At 46.6% G+C, this 16,222-nt stretch overlaps 1 protein-coding gene across 1 annotated transcript; it reads right to left on the bottom strand.

Moving 5' to 3' along the window:
• Window positions 1-10,228: 10,228 nt before the first annotated feature.
• On the bottom strand, window positions 10,229-15,934 carry KRT3 (keratin 3). Its single transcript, XM_039862072.1, is given in 14 exon segments — window positions 10,229-10,378; window positions 10,380-10,585; window positions 11,053-11,087; window positions 11,443-11,663; window positions 11,986-12,111; window positions 12,553-12,717; window positions 12,980-13,075; window positions 13,444-13,504; window positions 14,059-14,279; window positions 15,343-15,499; window positions 15,501-15,537; window positions 15,540-15,605; window positions 15,608-15,718; window positions 15,721-15,934. Coding segments are annotated over 14 exon segments (1,866 nt in total).
• Window positions 15,935-16,222: the final 288 nt, after the last annotated feature.

Below are 16,222 nucleotides of genomic sequence, written 5' to 3'. Positions count from 1 at the left end.
CCTGTACTTTTCCCACGATGGCCATGACATAACGTATACGTCTGTATTTTTGTCAGTATCCCTCTAGGCCCTGAGCTCTTTGAAGGAAGGGATTGAATCCTACTCATTCTGAATCTCCAGCTTCTTACATAGGGTCAGCACAACACAAACATGTGTTAACTTGGCTGATGACCAGTGGCTAAGAATATGACTATCTAGACTCAGGTCCCACCCCAGTCTTATGGAATGAAAATCTTCAGAGGAAAGGTTTGAGAATCTACATTTTTAACAAGCCCTCCATGTAATTCTTAAGATCGGGGAAGTTTGGGAAGCCCTAGTCTAGTATAGACTAAAGGCATCTCAGCTGGGGTGAGGAGTGGGGAGATGAAGGACCCTTGGTGATGAAGTGGGTACACTGATGTGTTACTTCTCTAACATCCAACACCTCAACTGTCTTAAACCCCACGCCAACCCACCTCCACACCCAACCACAGGGCAAGAGACATTTTTCAAATTGTTATCTACATATGGGATTTCACGAGATATGACAGAAGTAGGAGAAAGTGATTCTAGACTCCCCCCAGAAATAGGTGGTTGGTATATCTCCAGAATTCCTGTCAAATTAGCAGCAAGCACTCTGTCTTCCTGGGATGGTTTCCAGACAAGGCAGTCTGGGGCAGAGGATTGGTCTAAAAGACCCCGGAGAACCTCGAATTGAGCAATTTTAAGTGCTCTGCAGCTAATTTTCAGTTCTTTACTCTAGTTTGTCTAGAGCCAGACTACCTGGTTAGAATCCCAGCTCCACCACTCACTAGTTCTTTGATCTTGGACAAGTTATTTATCTTCCATGTGTCTTGATTTCTTCAACTATAAAATGAGGATGATAATAGCAGGTACTTCACAGCGTTGTTGTGAGTATTAAACAAGTTAAATAAATATAAAATGCTCATTACGATGTTTGACACATAGTAAGCACTGCCCATTGAGCAATTGCTAGTACTCTATTTCAGGACATGGAGGAAGGGAATCGCTTATGTTTTGCCTTGGCTGTTCTCAAGAAAACTTTACACCCCTGAGAAACCAAAAAAAAATGCTAGTGGAAGGAAGCTGAGTGTGAGTGGAGAGTAAGAAAATCAAGCTGAGAGAGTAAAGAGTGAGATCTCTGCTGGGATGGATTTGGGCTGGGCAACCTTGGAATGTGATTTAATACATAAGTCTGTGTTCTGATCTGTCAAATCCCTTCCTACCTCGTTGGTTTGTGGTGAGCCTCACAGGATATAATATAAGTGAAAGTCCTTTGAAAATTACAAAATGCCACACAAAAGTAAGGTAATTGTGGTCTAACAGAAAGCTTGTCATCGTGGACTTCAGAAGACCTGGTTTCAAATCCTCATCTACCTCTCGCTGTGTAGTGATCTTGGACAAGGTACTTGACTTCTTCGTGCTTCTTTTTCCTTATTTGTAAAATGAGGATTCCACCCCACTTGCAGGATCGTTTTGATATTTAAATACTGTCCAGCAACAATGTTTGAATTTTTAAATCGACATTATACATTCAGACAATCCAAGTAGAAGATTCTTTGTTGGATTTTCTTTGGACATTTATTCTACCCATTAATTGAATGTCAGTCTCTCTTAGTAAGGTCTTTATTCATATTCTCTAAAATTCCTTTAAAAGCAGATCAAATGCCCTCCCTGGGAAGAAAGCTGAGCCAGGCTCGCCTGAAGTCCCAGGTGAGAGCCCAAAGCAAACAAGAACAGACATTAGTGCCTCCGATGCCTTTCCCCTCCCTTGGCTCCAGTGCTGAGGCAGCCGTGGCAGCGTCTTCGATGTGGCTCACCTCTGCCACCCTGGCATATGCTGGAGAATAGGGATGGAGAGAGGCGATGAGCAGATCACAAAAGCATGGGTTTGGGTTGGGTTCCTCTAATCCGCGAGTCTGCCAAAGCATCACCTTATTTATCCGGTTGGGGTTGTTTTCTCAGCAGTTGACTGAAGCTACTGGAGATATCCCGAGTTAGCATCCTTGGCAACATTTTTGTTATTCACTGCAGGATCGTTTAGAGCAGTGGCATCTTAATGGACTGCCTGGTGCCAACGGTCTGAGTTCTAGTCATTTGCCTGCCAGAACATTCTGTGTGAAGGTTGCCAAGTGGCTGAGCACTCTGGATCCTTATTTCTGCACCTATAAAATAGGGGGAATTGTCATCAAGCAGAGTTATTCCCTCTAGTGAAATTATTATCTGGCATTCATTGAAGTGAGAATGCTTAAGAGTGGCCTTTGATAGAATTGTGAGTGGAGGAATCATGAGACAGTAGTCATTACCAAGTCAAAGTGAGCAGACCTACCTTCGTACCAGGAGCTGAGGATGAGGGGTGATAGTTATATGCCCCTTCATGCGTGTGGATTCACAGATCCAGTTTTCAAGATCATCAATTTGTTCCTCCCCCCGCCACAAAAAAACAAAAACAAAAAAATTGAACAGCGATTCAGGATATGCTACCCCTGGACCGATCATTGCCATTGTTTTCTCCTTTTTAGCATGTTAAAATAAAAATTTATCACTACTGAAATAACTTTATTTAATGAATGAACAATAAAACTATATTACCATATAGAGCTAGCTAGCTCCCTTTATAGCTAAAGCTTGATAAAAAAGTAAACATCTAAATATAGCTAAATCTCTTAGTAAATCCTTTAGTAACTAAAGGATTTAGCTGTTAGGAAAGACAATTTATTTTAATTCTGGACTTATCTCCAGACTTAATTAAAATACTCTTCAACTCACCCCTTTAATCCTTATCTGGTACTAGAATATCTCCCAGTGGGTGGCTAGGGCAGAATTTCATCTCCTCAGATAACTGATAAAAAAAAGTTCTGTGGTCGAATAAATTTGGGAAATGAAAATTCTATAGCTTTCTCTTAGGGTTTTAATAAAGTTCATTTACATATTAAAAGCCCTGAGAAATCCTATAGAAAAGAAGCATTTACTTTTACTTAATTAGAGCTTCCCAAACAAACTTAAAAACAAAACTTTTCTCTCTTAACCCTTGTTAAATGCTGTTGAATATACTTAGAGAAACACTAGTTCAACTATGCATCCAAAATAGAAAAGAATATGTAGATAAGGCAGTCAGGGGGTTAAGGCATATAATGTCAAGGAGATTTGCCTCATCCCTGGAGAGAAAACACTTGCTCAAAGTGAGACAGAGAAAGCTGAGAGCATTCTTAGCACAGGGCCATGAAGCAGGAGAAGCTCTCTGGGATGTTGGAAAATAGAGAAGATCCCTGGGGACCAAATTCTCCTGTCAATGTATATTTCTCACCAGCCACGGATCCAAAAGCTATTACTCTTTCCTTAGAAAGCACCATGGAAAAGGGGCCTTATTCTTTTTCATGGCATGCTCGATTTTCTGGAGTTCAAATGACACCACCTCCTCCTTCTCTTTGCAGCTTGGAGGAGTGGAAAACATGGAGGCCTTGGAGTTAAGCAAGTTGTTATACCCTCAGACTTCAGTTTTCTGGTCTGTAAATTGGAGTAGCATAGCTTCTGATCAGGTTGCAGTGAAGACTACAGGAGGTAGTATTAGAAAGCCCTCATATAGGGCAGTACTCAGAATTTGGCAGCCCTTATGATGATGAGGAGGAGGAGGAGGAGAATGTAAGAAGCCTTCCAGGAAGTTATCAATTTGGAGGCTGAAGAAGAGGGTGGAGTTCTAAGGATAGCCCAGTTTAGGGTCAGTGAAGCATCAAAGTCTGATTTTTGCATAAAATTGCAAGGAATCTGCATATGAATTGTAAGTTACATAAAAGCCATTCTGCTGTTTCCCACTCTGGGGTTCATCAGTAATGCAATCCATCAATCAACGAATATTTATTGAGCTGTTATATATTTCCCAAAATTATGAGGACTATGATTTAGTGAAAATAATGTTTTTTTCCAAGTCTTTACTCCTATCACCTGTCTATGAAAAAAATATATAAATGACTGAGGTTGATTGAGTGCCTGCCATATACCAGGTAGTGAATCAGGCTGTTTACAAGTATTGTTTCAGAAAAGTTGCAAAAAAAACTCAGACCAGCAAGAAATCGGGCAGCACCCGGAGGTTTGGAGTAACTCAGTTTTATTACACTGGCGGTTCCAGAAGAGCTAGTGCTCTGAAAATCTAGGTGCAGAGCTTAGGGGCAATTTCACTTTTCTACCCATGTTGTTACAGTTGGCGTGGGCTGATTTACAGACCCTTGAAATTGCTATGGGCTACGGGCAGTTACAGATCATGGTATTTTCTATCTAACAAGTACTAAAGCAATACATCTTTAGGGGAGGGTGAGTTCTCAGTTCACCCTGAGATCTCTGGCCTTGCAGCAAGCATGTTTACAGAAGCAGAAAAAAGAAATGATTAGAAATGTTGGTCAATTAAGTGGGAAATTCCTCTTCGGTATCATTTCTAATTGTCATAAAAATTGTGCAAAGCCGGAATTTTCATTTCCATTTTACAGATAAGGACACAACCTTACTGAGGTTAATTAACTTACCTCAAGCCAATTAGCTGACTGAGCTGGGATTTTAATCAGACCTTCCAACTCCAAAGCCTGTTGTAAATTCATGGATCGTTTTTATCTATGTGGACTTCGGCAAGTCAATATACACCATCCCAGAGTGAAGAGTCCACTTTGACATTTAAAGAGCCCACTCATAGAATGTAATGGACAGCTAGCTGTACCTCGAAGCATCAACTTCTGTTAATGAAAACAGTTTTAAACTTACTAATTTCTCTTTGGCCTCAGAGAAACACCCATCATTATCAATGTATTTCCCCCAATCAGTCTCTCTGACTTCTCTGCTGGAGATTAGAACTCTCCAGAGGTGACCATGGGCCCGCCCACCCGCACAGAGCCTCAGCAGGAAAAACCTCTCCTGCTAATATGGGAACATCAGATTTGGTTTCTGTTTCCTCAAGACTCCAGAGAGCTGTTAGCACCACGTGCCAGAGCTGGTACAAGAGAGGACATCCAGGAGGCCGAGAAGTCAGCCACCCTCGTTCAGCAGCATAGCACAGTGGTTACGAGTGCAGGCTTTGGATTTGAGGCCCAGACCTACCACTGCCATTGCTGACACCAGTCATGTTACCCTGCCTGTAAGCCTCAATTCCTCATCTGGAAAATGAGGATAATTATTACTTGCCTCCAAAAATAGTTGTGAGGGTTAAATGAGATGGCATGTACAAAATGCCCAGCGTATGAACCAAAAAGTTAGTTGTTTAATGGTTTTGTTTCTGTTAGTATTTAACATGTTAACAATTTAATATGTTAAATTGGACAGCAATTGCATTTAGGAGTCTCCCCTACCCTTTTCAAGCACCTCATTAGCTCAGTGACATTCACAGCACCTACTATGTGCCAGGCACTGTGCTGGGCATTGAGAAGCACATAGATAAAAAAGGCATATCCATCCCTTCAAGTAACTTCCATTCTAGTGCGGAGAACAGACACCGAAACTAGTCATTTTAATATACTATGGTGAGTGATATGGGAGTTAAAAGAGTGATGGGAGCACAAAGAGACTTTCAGGGCCACATGGAAAGTCCAGGAAAGCTTTCGGGAAGCAGTGCCTGAGTGATCTTCAATGAGAAGTCAGAGCTAATCAAGTAATTGAAGGTAGAATGAGCATTCTTGGCCCTGGGGACAGATTGTCAAAGGCACAGAGGCATCAAAGAGCCGAGTTTATACCAGAACCACAAGCGCCTCACAGGCTACTGGCACAGGTTTTGAAAGTACCCACATAAAGCCATACTGTTTACCTGGCTTGTTTCCTATGTCTTTATCCGGAATAAAAGGACATTTCTATTTTAAAACAAACGAACCTCTAAAAATGTATATTTCCCTCAAATTCAAAATGGTCTCTGTTCAGCTCAGCTATAACCAATATCACAACCAAGGGCCCTTTCCTAAAGAGAGAGGTGAATGAAATGACCTCTTGCTTGATGCAAGGCTTCCCAACAACAGCTCTACTGATGTTTAAGGCTGGAGAATTCTTTGGGATCTGTCCTGAGCATTGTAAGATGTTAAATAGCAACCAAGCCTCTACCCTCTAGATGCCAGTAGCACTCTTCCAGTTGTGACAGCCAAAAAAGGTCACCGGACTTTGCCATATGTTCCCAAGTGGGAGGGAATTTGCCTCACTGAGAATCATCGATTTATTGCCATCTAGAACCACCTTTTCCTGCCTCTGTCTTCTCCAGGACTTAACGAAGTCATCACCATTTAGTGATGTCACCATGGACTCCAAAGGTACCAGATTGCTCCCACCATATCTCCATCAGTGATTTCACAGGAGAACCAACCAGCCTTCAGCCTTCAGCCTGGGCTGAAAATGTGGGTGGATGGTTCACTTGATTTTAGGCACAACAGAGGTGTACATTGTACAGTCTGCCACCAGAGGGACTTGTGAGGGATATAGATAGAATACATGAAGAGGTATTTTTAGAACTTAAGTGTGTTTTTCTTCATCATCCCAGTACTGTTACAAGATGTCCACATTTCTGGTCTTGGCTGCAGAGAGAGAATGTACCTAGGTTAATGAGATAAGAAGGCAGAGAGAAGAGGCAGCCCAAATCCCAAAAGATGAGATATCTGATGATTGGCTAACAAAAACCCCACCCCACTCTGGACAAGACGGAGAAGCATCACACAGAGATTTACCTACAAACTACCCAAAACTTTATATGCAAAACTTGATCATCAGCAATCACATCTGGATCATCAACCAGCACATTCTTGTAAGAAACAATCCCCTGATTTCCTTCACTGAGCCTTTTGTGGCTGTGTCGCCATCACTGTTGATACTTGCTCTGGCCTGTAGTGTAGCCTGCATCCCAGAAGGAGATAGAAGAAAATAACCTGAAATCTTAAAACAGCTCTAGGTCTCCTTAACATCAAAGGATGTCTGAGCCAGTGAGTCAACAAGCTCGTAGAACAGGAAGGTGCTGTGCTGTTTTGAGCTTTCTTTCCAGTAATATGTGTGGGGAGGCAGGGGGGCGTCAAGAGAGAGAGGAATAGGCAGAGAAGAATGAATGGTGGTACAAGTTAGTAGGGGGGATAGAAATTGGGTCCTCTATGTCATCACAGGAGGATGTACCACTCCACACCCAAGGAAGAGAGATGTGGAACAAAGCAGAGAGAGCAAAAGAAATACTCAAACATTGACCAGTGGCTCCAAATCCCAGTTTAGAGCCCAGACATACAAGTCAGCATTAGTCAACAATCTCTGTGAGATCACCCTGTGGGCAAAAAAAAAAAAAGAAAGAAAAAGCCTTAGAGGATTGGACAAGAATGGACAGCACAGCACCAAGTGGCTCCCTACTCAAAGAATGAAAAGTCTAGTCAAGTACAAGAAAGCAAACCCAAGCCCAGTGACTAAAGAGCACTTGAAAAGTCAACATACCAAGAAATTCTGTAAATTCCAAGGGGAAAGGAAGAGAAAGAGCACTCAGAATCAGATAAAGTTCCCTAGGGGTATTTCAGCCTGGAGTAGAAATAGTCAGGGCTGGGCTGAGACTATCTAGCTAAACATAGAAATATCTCCCTCAGTCTCAGGTCCTGGCTACTATCACTGGCTACTCTCTCATTTAAGAAGCTGTATGGATACCCCCCAGCCACTGGAGGGCTACTTTGGTAGTAGAGGTCTCCTATAAACTCTCACAGGATGAACGGCCAGTTACGGTACAGGGAGGAACAGCAAAAGCAAGAGGCCACCGTCCAAATGTAAGCCTTAAGACCAGTGGACAGTGTCCTAAGGAAGACTAGGCCTGTTCTGGGCTTCCCCTGGAACCCTTGACCTCTTAGGTGGAGACATTCTGGAAAATCTGGACCAGGCTTACTGCCTAGCTGATTGTCCTAGCAAACTCTAAGTGCTGGGCTTCCTTGGAGCTCAGCCTAGGCCCTCTTCTCTTCCATGCCTCAGAGAGAACCTATCAGTTCCATGGCTTTAGGAACCACCCTAACCATCCTTATGCTGACGATGTCCAAGGGTGATGTCCAGCCCTGACCAACTTCCCTTCTGAATCCGCCTTCATATCTCTGACGGTAGCCTGGATATCTCCACTCAACTATCTCTTGAGCAGCTCAAACTTACCTAAAGCAAAGTCCTGACGTTCCTCCTCAGACTCATCCCACCCTCTTGCTGGGAAACTGGGCATCCTGATTGAATCTTCCATGTCCTCTATGCCCCACATCTAATCCATTAACAAGTCCTGTCATTTTCTCCAGTTCAGACCTGGTTTCTTTTCTTCATACACTTCTCGCAACTTGAAGTTCTTTTATTTGTTGTTGTTGGGCTCCCTCACTAAAACAAGAGCAAGAGGCAACATTTTATTTTTGCCCACCAATGCATTTCCGACATGTAGCCCAGTGTCAGAGGGTAAACACTTAATGAACATTGGTTGAAGGAAGGATTTCAATAATAATGACTTCATCCAGGATGAAGCAACTGTCCCATAACTGGCCTGGCACATTCCCATAGGGCCAATCCTCTGAGCCGGGGCAGGCATTGAGTCTCCCCACCCATCTCTCCTTGACCCTAGAGGGATACCAGCCAGAAAAGACACCTTCCTGCCCCAAAATGAGGCAAATAACTGCTAAATCCCACCTCCTTCATAGAGCTGTCCTGGGAAATCAGAGTGGAAATGGCACTGTACTGCTTTGCCAAGTGTGGACAGGGGATTTCCACATGAATCTCTTCAAGCCCTAGTTGCTGATTTCCTTTGTTTCTTTTTAACTGTCGTTTTCCTTCTCTGAAATGAATTCAGCCTTGGCCTAAGATGGATACACTGCTTCCCTGGCCTTACCTGGCTAACCATTTCTACTCCATCGCCTGTGTGTTCTGAGTGTCCCCTCGCAGCCAGATGTGCCAGGAGGGCAGCAATGCAGCCTCAGAAACAGTGTGGGGAAGTGGAAGGAGCTTGGGTCTACCTCTGGCTCACACCGTCAGGTATTCTATGATCTTAATATTACCCTAAGCAAGCCACTTCACTCTCAGAGCCTCAGTCTTCTCATTTCCAAATGAAGTTCTTGGACTCCATGCCCGTGAGTCCTTTCGAGACACGACAGTCCAGACAGCACTCCGCATGGCTAACTGGGGACTTCCTGGCGCAGAGCAGACACCAGGAGCGTCCATGGCTGACTGAGAGAGCACGCAAACAAACAGTGCTCAGGTGCAGGACATTTTCTGAGGGGTGTTCATAGTTGTTTACCATGAAGGAGGTGCTTCCGTGGAAAATACTGAGTTAAAGGTATTTACCAGATATTCCTTGCTACGAGATTTATCTAAACCTCTAATATGTGCTCCAAAGAGAGAAGATTAACGGACACAAAGCCTTTTTTGCAGAGCTCCCTAACAGACTGAGTCAGACTTTGAGGTAAGTGGCTCTCAGGAAATCCCTGCAGGCCTGGGCTTCTAGCAGGTCACACTTTCCCAGGTGCAGCTTAATGCAGGAAAAGCTTTCAGGTTGTCAGCTGGAGTGGGAACCAGCATGAAGGAAAGAAGTCCTCTGTCCCCAAGCCCCTCGGCAACTCAAAGCTCTCTTAGGTTCCCCCAAATGAGAGAAGGCAAAGAGGAGATGACTGTCTGCGTGGGCCGCCTTCCTCCTAGAGTACAGCCTCCTGGAGTGTGCCGCAGCTCTCAGCCTAGTGTTCAAAGAACAAACCAACAACCAGATCTTGCCCTTTTAGATCCCACGCAATGAGCAGAGGAACAGTACTCCAGCGGTTCTGAGTGTGCACAGCCCACATGGAGAGAGTGAGAGAAGTCAGTCCAGCGGGGAGAAAGGTGTCCAGAGAAGACTCAGAGGCCCAATGTGAAACACAATGCACTTTATTGGAGACAGAATGGATCAGTAGAAGGGCCTGTGTTATACACATCAGAACTGTGGTGACCATTCCATCCACAGAGGGGACCCCAAAGGCAGCAGAAGGTGGCGGCTGAGGCCACACCTAGACAATCACAGGCACAGGCTGGAGCCAGAGAGAGCCTGGAATTTTCACGGCTGTGCTTGGCCAAGGATCTGGATGGAGGAGCTCGAGGCCAGGCTCTTCTAGCTCCAAAGATCAGCCCCACTCGGAGGGAGGGGGAGAACCAGGGGAGGCGGGGGAATGACGCTGAGGATGCTACTGGTGCCTTGTCAGGGGGGAGGAGCAGATGGGGACAGGAGGCGATGGGGAGGCAGCGGTGCCCATGCGCGACGCGTTATTTATCTGGAGCAGCGCTGGGAGGACTGGGAGAACGTGATGCTGCCACCTCGGTTGCTGCCTGAGCTGAAGCCTCCACCACTGATGCCACGGCGACCCCCGTAGCCAGAGCCGAAGCCGCTGCCGCTTCCGAAGCCACTGCCTCCACCCTCCACCGAATCCACTGCTGCCTCCAAAGCCATTGCATCCGCCGAATCCACTGCCACCGCCGAATCCGAATCCACTGCCACCTCCGAATCCACTGCCGCCTGCCCCGCTGAAGCCGCTGCCGGCGCCCCCTCCCACGCTGAAGCCACCGCCAAAACCTCCTCCATAACCACCTGCAGAGGCCGAGGTCGTGTTGCTGCTGCTGACCACGGCTGCAGGAGAGAGGACAGTACGGTGATCCACGCTCAGTGCCCAAGACACTGTGTTATAATTAATGATTTGCTGGGCCCAGGATGATTGAGAGGCGATCAAGGCCGCTTTGCACCTGATGACCATTGTGATACATTCTAATGTCATAAGGTGTTCAGCCCCAAAGTGTTAAGACAGCATGAATTGTCCAGTGGTTCCTTCTACATACAGTCAACTCTTGATGATGCCCTCAGAGATTAATCAGAATTTCTCCTCCCATTCATTAACAGGCTCCCTACTGGATATTCCCCATGTGTATAGACCTATTAATAGTGCCCAGAATCCAGAACAATTACAAAAACATATCTGCTGCCCTTTCCACCACCTCCAACACCCATAACAATATTTTTTAAGTTAGTTGCTACTGCCTTGTATTGCTACAGATATTTCAGAACCAATTCTCATGGTTGTGGTTACTTTAGCTACTTACAGATGCTGACAGCATTCTGGCACTCTCCAGACATCCTGTATGAGAAAACAAGAAAAAGCTCCATCACAAAGCAAATTTCCAACAAGTCTAAGAATGAAGGGGATGAATTCAGCAACCCAAACTAAATTCAGAAGCCTGGCAGATCAGTCCTGTTTCTACATGGTCCTGTGGGCCACGACAGAGACCCCTAGGCACACTGGTTGCATATGTGTTTTGTCTAACTGTGGAGAGAGTGGGTTGATCAAGACAAACGCTTCTCTGCGAGGCTTATGGAAGGTGGGGAACTCTCTCTATACAGCAGGCCTCCAGCCCCATTTACGTGGTCACTTATCCGGCCCTCAGCATGTGACTTGTGTCAGGGGAGATGGGGAGTTGGAATTGGAGACCCACCTGCACTCCTCGCCTTCCAGCAGCTTGCGGTAGGTGGCGATCTCCACATCCAGAGCCAGCTTGACATTCATCAGCTCCTGGTAGTCACGCAGCAGCCGAGCCATGTCATCCTTGGCCTGCTGTAGGGCAGCCTGCAGCTCTTGGAGTTTGGCATTGGCGTCCTTGAGGGCCATCTCCCCACGCTGCTCAGCTTCTGCGATGGCTGTCTGAAGGTTGGCATTCTGGAACAGGGGGAGATAGGAGAAAGCATGAGTGCAGTAAGAGGGTCCTAGGCTTGCTGAGTCTTAGAATAGATTATCCCAGAGCAATCTTCTTAAGGTCAGTCAACATCATCCCTTCACTAGCATCTCTATTTCATCTTCATCCATGGAGCTATTTCCCTTGTGGATTACCAAGTATCTAGACCGGCTTGGTCTTTGAACTCCCTGGAAGATGGAGATGACCTGAGATGACCCCAGAAGTGCATCCCAAACTAAGAGTCCTGAGATTCTAGCCCCCACCCTCAATGGTCAGCCCAGGCGCCAGCATCTATTGCCATCTCACCTGCTTCTTCACGCTCTCGATCTCGGTCTGCAGCCTCTGGATCATCCTGTTGATCTCCATGATCTCATTCTTTGTGCTCTTCAGGTCATCGCCATGTCGGCCAGCCGTGGTCTGCAGCTCTCCCAACTGGACAACAGAAGGGGAGATGGGATGTTCATGCAGCTTTTCCTGACTTCTTTCTTCATCTCTAACATCAACCATCCAACCTTGAGGTGCTTAGTAAGTGTTTGTTAAAATGAAAGAGTTATGTGTCAGCAGGGACACCTCTGAGGCAGCAGGGGAGAGAATATCTGAGTTGTTATCATAGAAGATTCTCCCCCCTCCCCCCCCGCCCCTGCAGTCCCTGAGCAAGCTAAAGTCAGTCCATGTGGCCTGGCAAGGGACAATAGAACCACCTTCCCCCAGAGGGCAGCACTAAAAAACCATTTCTGCAACTTAAAAACCATCAGAGGTATGTCTTCAGAGAGTAGAAGCGGGTGTATCCAGTGACTCATCACCTAGGAGTCCCACAGGCCACAGATTCCCTGAGACCTTCAGTGGATCCCCTGAGAGGGGCCTAGCTCCCACCTTGGTCTGGTACAGGGCCTCAGCCTCAGCCTTGCTCCTCTGGGCGATCTCCTCATACTGGGTCTTGACCTCAGCGATGATGCTGTCCAGGTCCAGGCAGCGGTTGTTGTCCATGGAGAGGATGACAGACATGTCACTGACATGACTCTGCATCTGGGACAGCTCCTGCCAACACAGAGGATCCTCTTTACTCTTGGGACTTCTATAATATGCACTCAGAGAACCAGAGAAACTCCTGACCCATTCACTGACTCAGCTTTGAATGTGATCTACCCCACCCTGCCCCGCAGCCCATCCTGCAGAACCCCAACAGGTGGGTTTATCTCTAGGCTCAACCTTTCCAGGACCTAACACCAAATGCCTCAGCCTCAAATCTGAAAACATCTCACCCTCCTTCTGTCCCCCTCTTAGTAGGAAATGCCCTCACCATATCATAGAGGGTCCTCAGGAAGTTGATCTCTTCTATTAAAGCATCCACCTTGGCCTGAAGTTCCACCTTGTTCGTGTAGGCAGCATCCACTTCCTGAGAAAGACAGAAGCATAAAGATCATAGTCCCCTAAAGACCAAGCAACAAACTGTAACTGCAGAAAGGAAGAGTCAGGAGGATCAGGGCTGGTGATTGATCAGTCTTTGTCTGAGGCTGGTCTCCACATGAAGGAGTAATATGCATCTCATTGAGGTGGTTTAAGTTCAACCCTATTCAAAAACTAAACGTGAATGAGCTGACTTATTTAGGGACCTTTCCAGACTAAGTTGCACCTGGCTGCTGTTTTTTGCCCCAACTGCCTGAACTTGGCAGCTCCATGGCAATGGAATAAGGAGATTTCCCCCAACCCAGCTGGAAACCTGCATCTACAAGGAGCCCCAGGAACCTCACATATAGCCCTTACCTTCTTCAGGGTCACAAATTCATTCTCAGCAGCTGTACGTTTATTGATTTCATCCTCATATCTGTCAGAGTTAAAAAGAACTAGCTGAGTTTGGGTTTTGAGGTAATCATAAACACCACTGCTCTCTATAATTCTGAACAATCATCTCTTCCGCCTTCTGTTCCTCTCCACCCCTCTTAGATGAATACATCCTTTTTACTATCTCCCTTTTAGGAGAGCCAGCCATTCCGATTTGTTCAGGCAGGCTGTCCTAGTTTTAGCATTGCAAGTCCCATGTCCTGGGGAAACCTCTCAGTCCTGGGATGGCAAACTGAGATGGTAGGTCAACACACCATGAGTTGTCCCAGCATCCTTCGGATCTTAGAACCAGGATCTTCCCCAACCTGGCTTCTGAAGAAGTGCTCCCTCAATTGTAAACTCATCCTGCTAGACACAATTTCATTTGTAAAGGACTATCCTTGGAGAAGGAAGGTGAAGTGGAACCTAATGAACCAAGCTGTCCTCCATGAAGATAAGGGGAGGAAAATAGGCTAAGTGCCCAGCAGGCAGGAAGAATGCAGTAAAGGCTGGGACTTCGAGACAGGGTGGCCCATGGCATCTGCCCCTGTCACTTACTTCTTCTTGAAGTCCTCTACCAGGTCCTGCATGTTCCTCAGCTCTGAGTCCAGACGGCCTCTCTCTGCCAGAATGCTGTCCAGGTAGCTCCGCCGGGAACTGATATAGTTCTCAAAAAGGGGCTCAAGGTTGTTGGTGCCTGTGGTGAAATTGGTGCCCTGCTGTTGGAGCAGGTTCCATTTGGTCTCCAGGACCTTGTTCTGTTGCTCCAGGAACCGCACCTGCAGTGCATTGAGTAAAGCAACATCAAACAACACTTGTAGCAGAGGAGTAGAGGGGCCTTGGCTCAGATAGGACAGGGTGTCTGTATCTCCCCATCCCACAGCATAAAGGCCTAGAAAGGACATGAAGATAGGCTTCAACCGTAGCTGAAGAGGATACTGTCAGATGGTCACATCGGTCAGGCCACTAAGCATGCAGCATGGTTTAGAAAGTTACAGAAAAAGGAGAGATGGGGCGAGGAAACTGAAAGGATTTCCTGCCTGGACATAGAAGTAAAGATGACCTCTCTGTTCCTGGAGATTTCATGACTATATCTAACTTCCAAAAATACAGTAGACTGCAAAAATGTACTTAAACCTTAGCAGCGTCTTTTCCTTCTAAGGCTCCACTAACATTCCAGTCCTTCGAAGGATGTGAGTCACTGGGACCTGATACTGATTGAAACACCATAATCATCGTGACAGGAAAAAGACAGCTAGTGTGACCTCTCCTGGTCTGAAGGTCACCAACCACTCCTCTCTTTCTGACAAGATTGATTAGGGCTGTAGACAAAGTTGCAAGTTTCTCCACAACCCCTTGGAACTAAGGTTCCACGTAAGCCTCTTTAATCCTTTCTCTGAGGCATACCTTTCTCCTGTGCTTGGCATAGAGACGTAAAAGGAACAGGCCTCCTGGAAAGCCTCAGAGGGCAGCTTATATTTGAAAAGCCTCCAGGTCTGGGTCAGACCCTTCCCTGACAGTGGTCATGGCTCTTACCATGCGCTGCCAGCTCTGCCAGCCTAGGCCTAGATAAGGCAACAATTGGGAGACTTGAGCAGAGAGTAAGACAAGCAGGGCTTGGGGATGTCCAGATCCACAACCATGTGATGGTTGTCCATGACCATCACACAATCATGTGGAAGAGCTTATTGGCCTTGAATATCTTCATAGGCCCTAAAATGCTGCCTAACCCCACCCCTGCCTCCAGCCTTTCCCATCCAAGATTAATCCTAAACACTGTGTCTAAATGTCAAACTCAAAGCCCCCAGCCTACAAATGAGGGCCCAATCAAAGTTTCATCACCTTGTCGATGAAGGAAGCAAACTTATTGTTGAGAGTCTTGATCTGCTCCCGCTCCTGGGCCTTGACCTGCCCAATCTGGGGGTCGATCTCCACATTGAGGGGCTGCAGGAGGCTCTGGTTGACAGTCACTTCCTGGATTCCCCCAGGGAAGCCACTTGCCAAAGCCACCAGGTCCACCAAAGCCACCAGGCCCACTCCACCAAAGCCACCTGGCCCTCCAGCCACCGGTCCACCAAGCCACCAGCTCCCTCCAAAGCCACCAGCCCTCCAAAGCCACCTCCCATTCCTCTGCCACCACCAAAGCCACCTCCATAGCCACCTCCATAGCCACTGCCACAGCTGCTACGCCCTCCCCCAAAACCACCAGCCCGGGACCAGCCACACTGATGGAGATGCTCTTGTTGCCACCCAGGTTATAGAGACTGCGACTGCCAAAGCCACCTGCTCCGCTCCGGATCCCACAGGCCCCTCCACCTGCTCCCCCAGAGCGGGCCACACAGCTCATCCTGTTGCTGCCGGAGACGATGGCGGAGTGGCCAGAGAAGCCCTGGCTCCCGCCACTGAAGGACTTCCTGCAGACTTGTCTGTTCATGGTGAGAAGACTTGATAAAGGAAAAGTGTGCAAGCGAAGTGAAGACACCTAGAGTCGGAGGAAAAAGGAAGGAAACTGAAGACCTGTGCAGAATAAAATCCCTTTATATACATCTAGGAGGTTGCTGGGCTCAAATGAAGAAGAGATAATTAAAGCTCAAATAGTAATGGGTTGGGTTTGCCTCCAAGGCAATAAGTTTGTTCCAGGCTGCTAAACACACCTTGAGAATAATCTGAAATGGTAAAAGTGCTAAGGTGGCAGGCTCACCTGACAGGGGGTGGTACCTGG

This window comes from Pteropus medius, unplaced genomic scaffold (assembly GCF_902729225.1).
Source record: "Pteropus medius unplaced genomic scaffold, Ma_sr-lr_union100, whole genome shotgun sequence".
In the NCBI taxonomy this organism is placed as follows: Eukaryota; Metazoa; Chordata; class Mammalia; order Chiroptera; family Pteropodidae; genus Pteropus; species Pteropus medius.
This window is presented reverse-complemented; position numbering and strand designations above follow the sequence as displayed.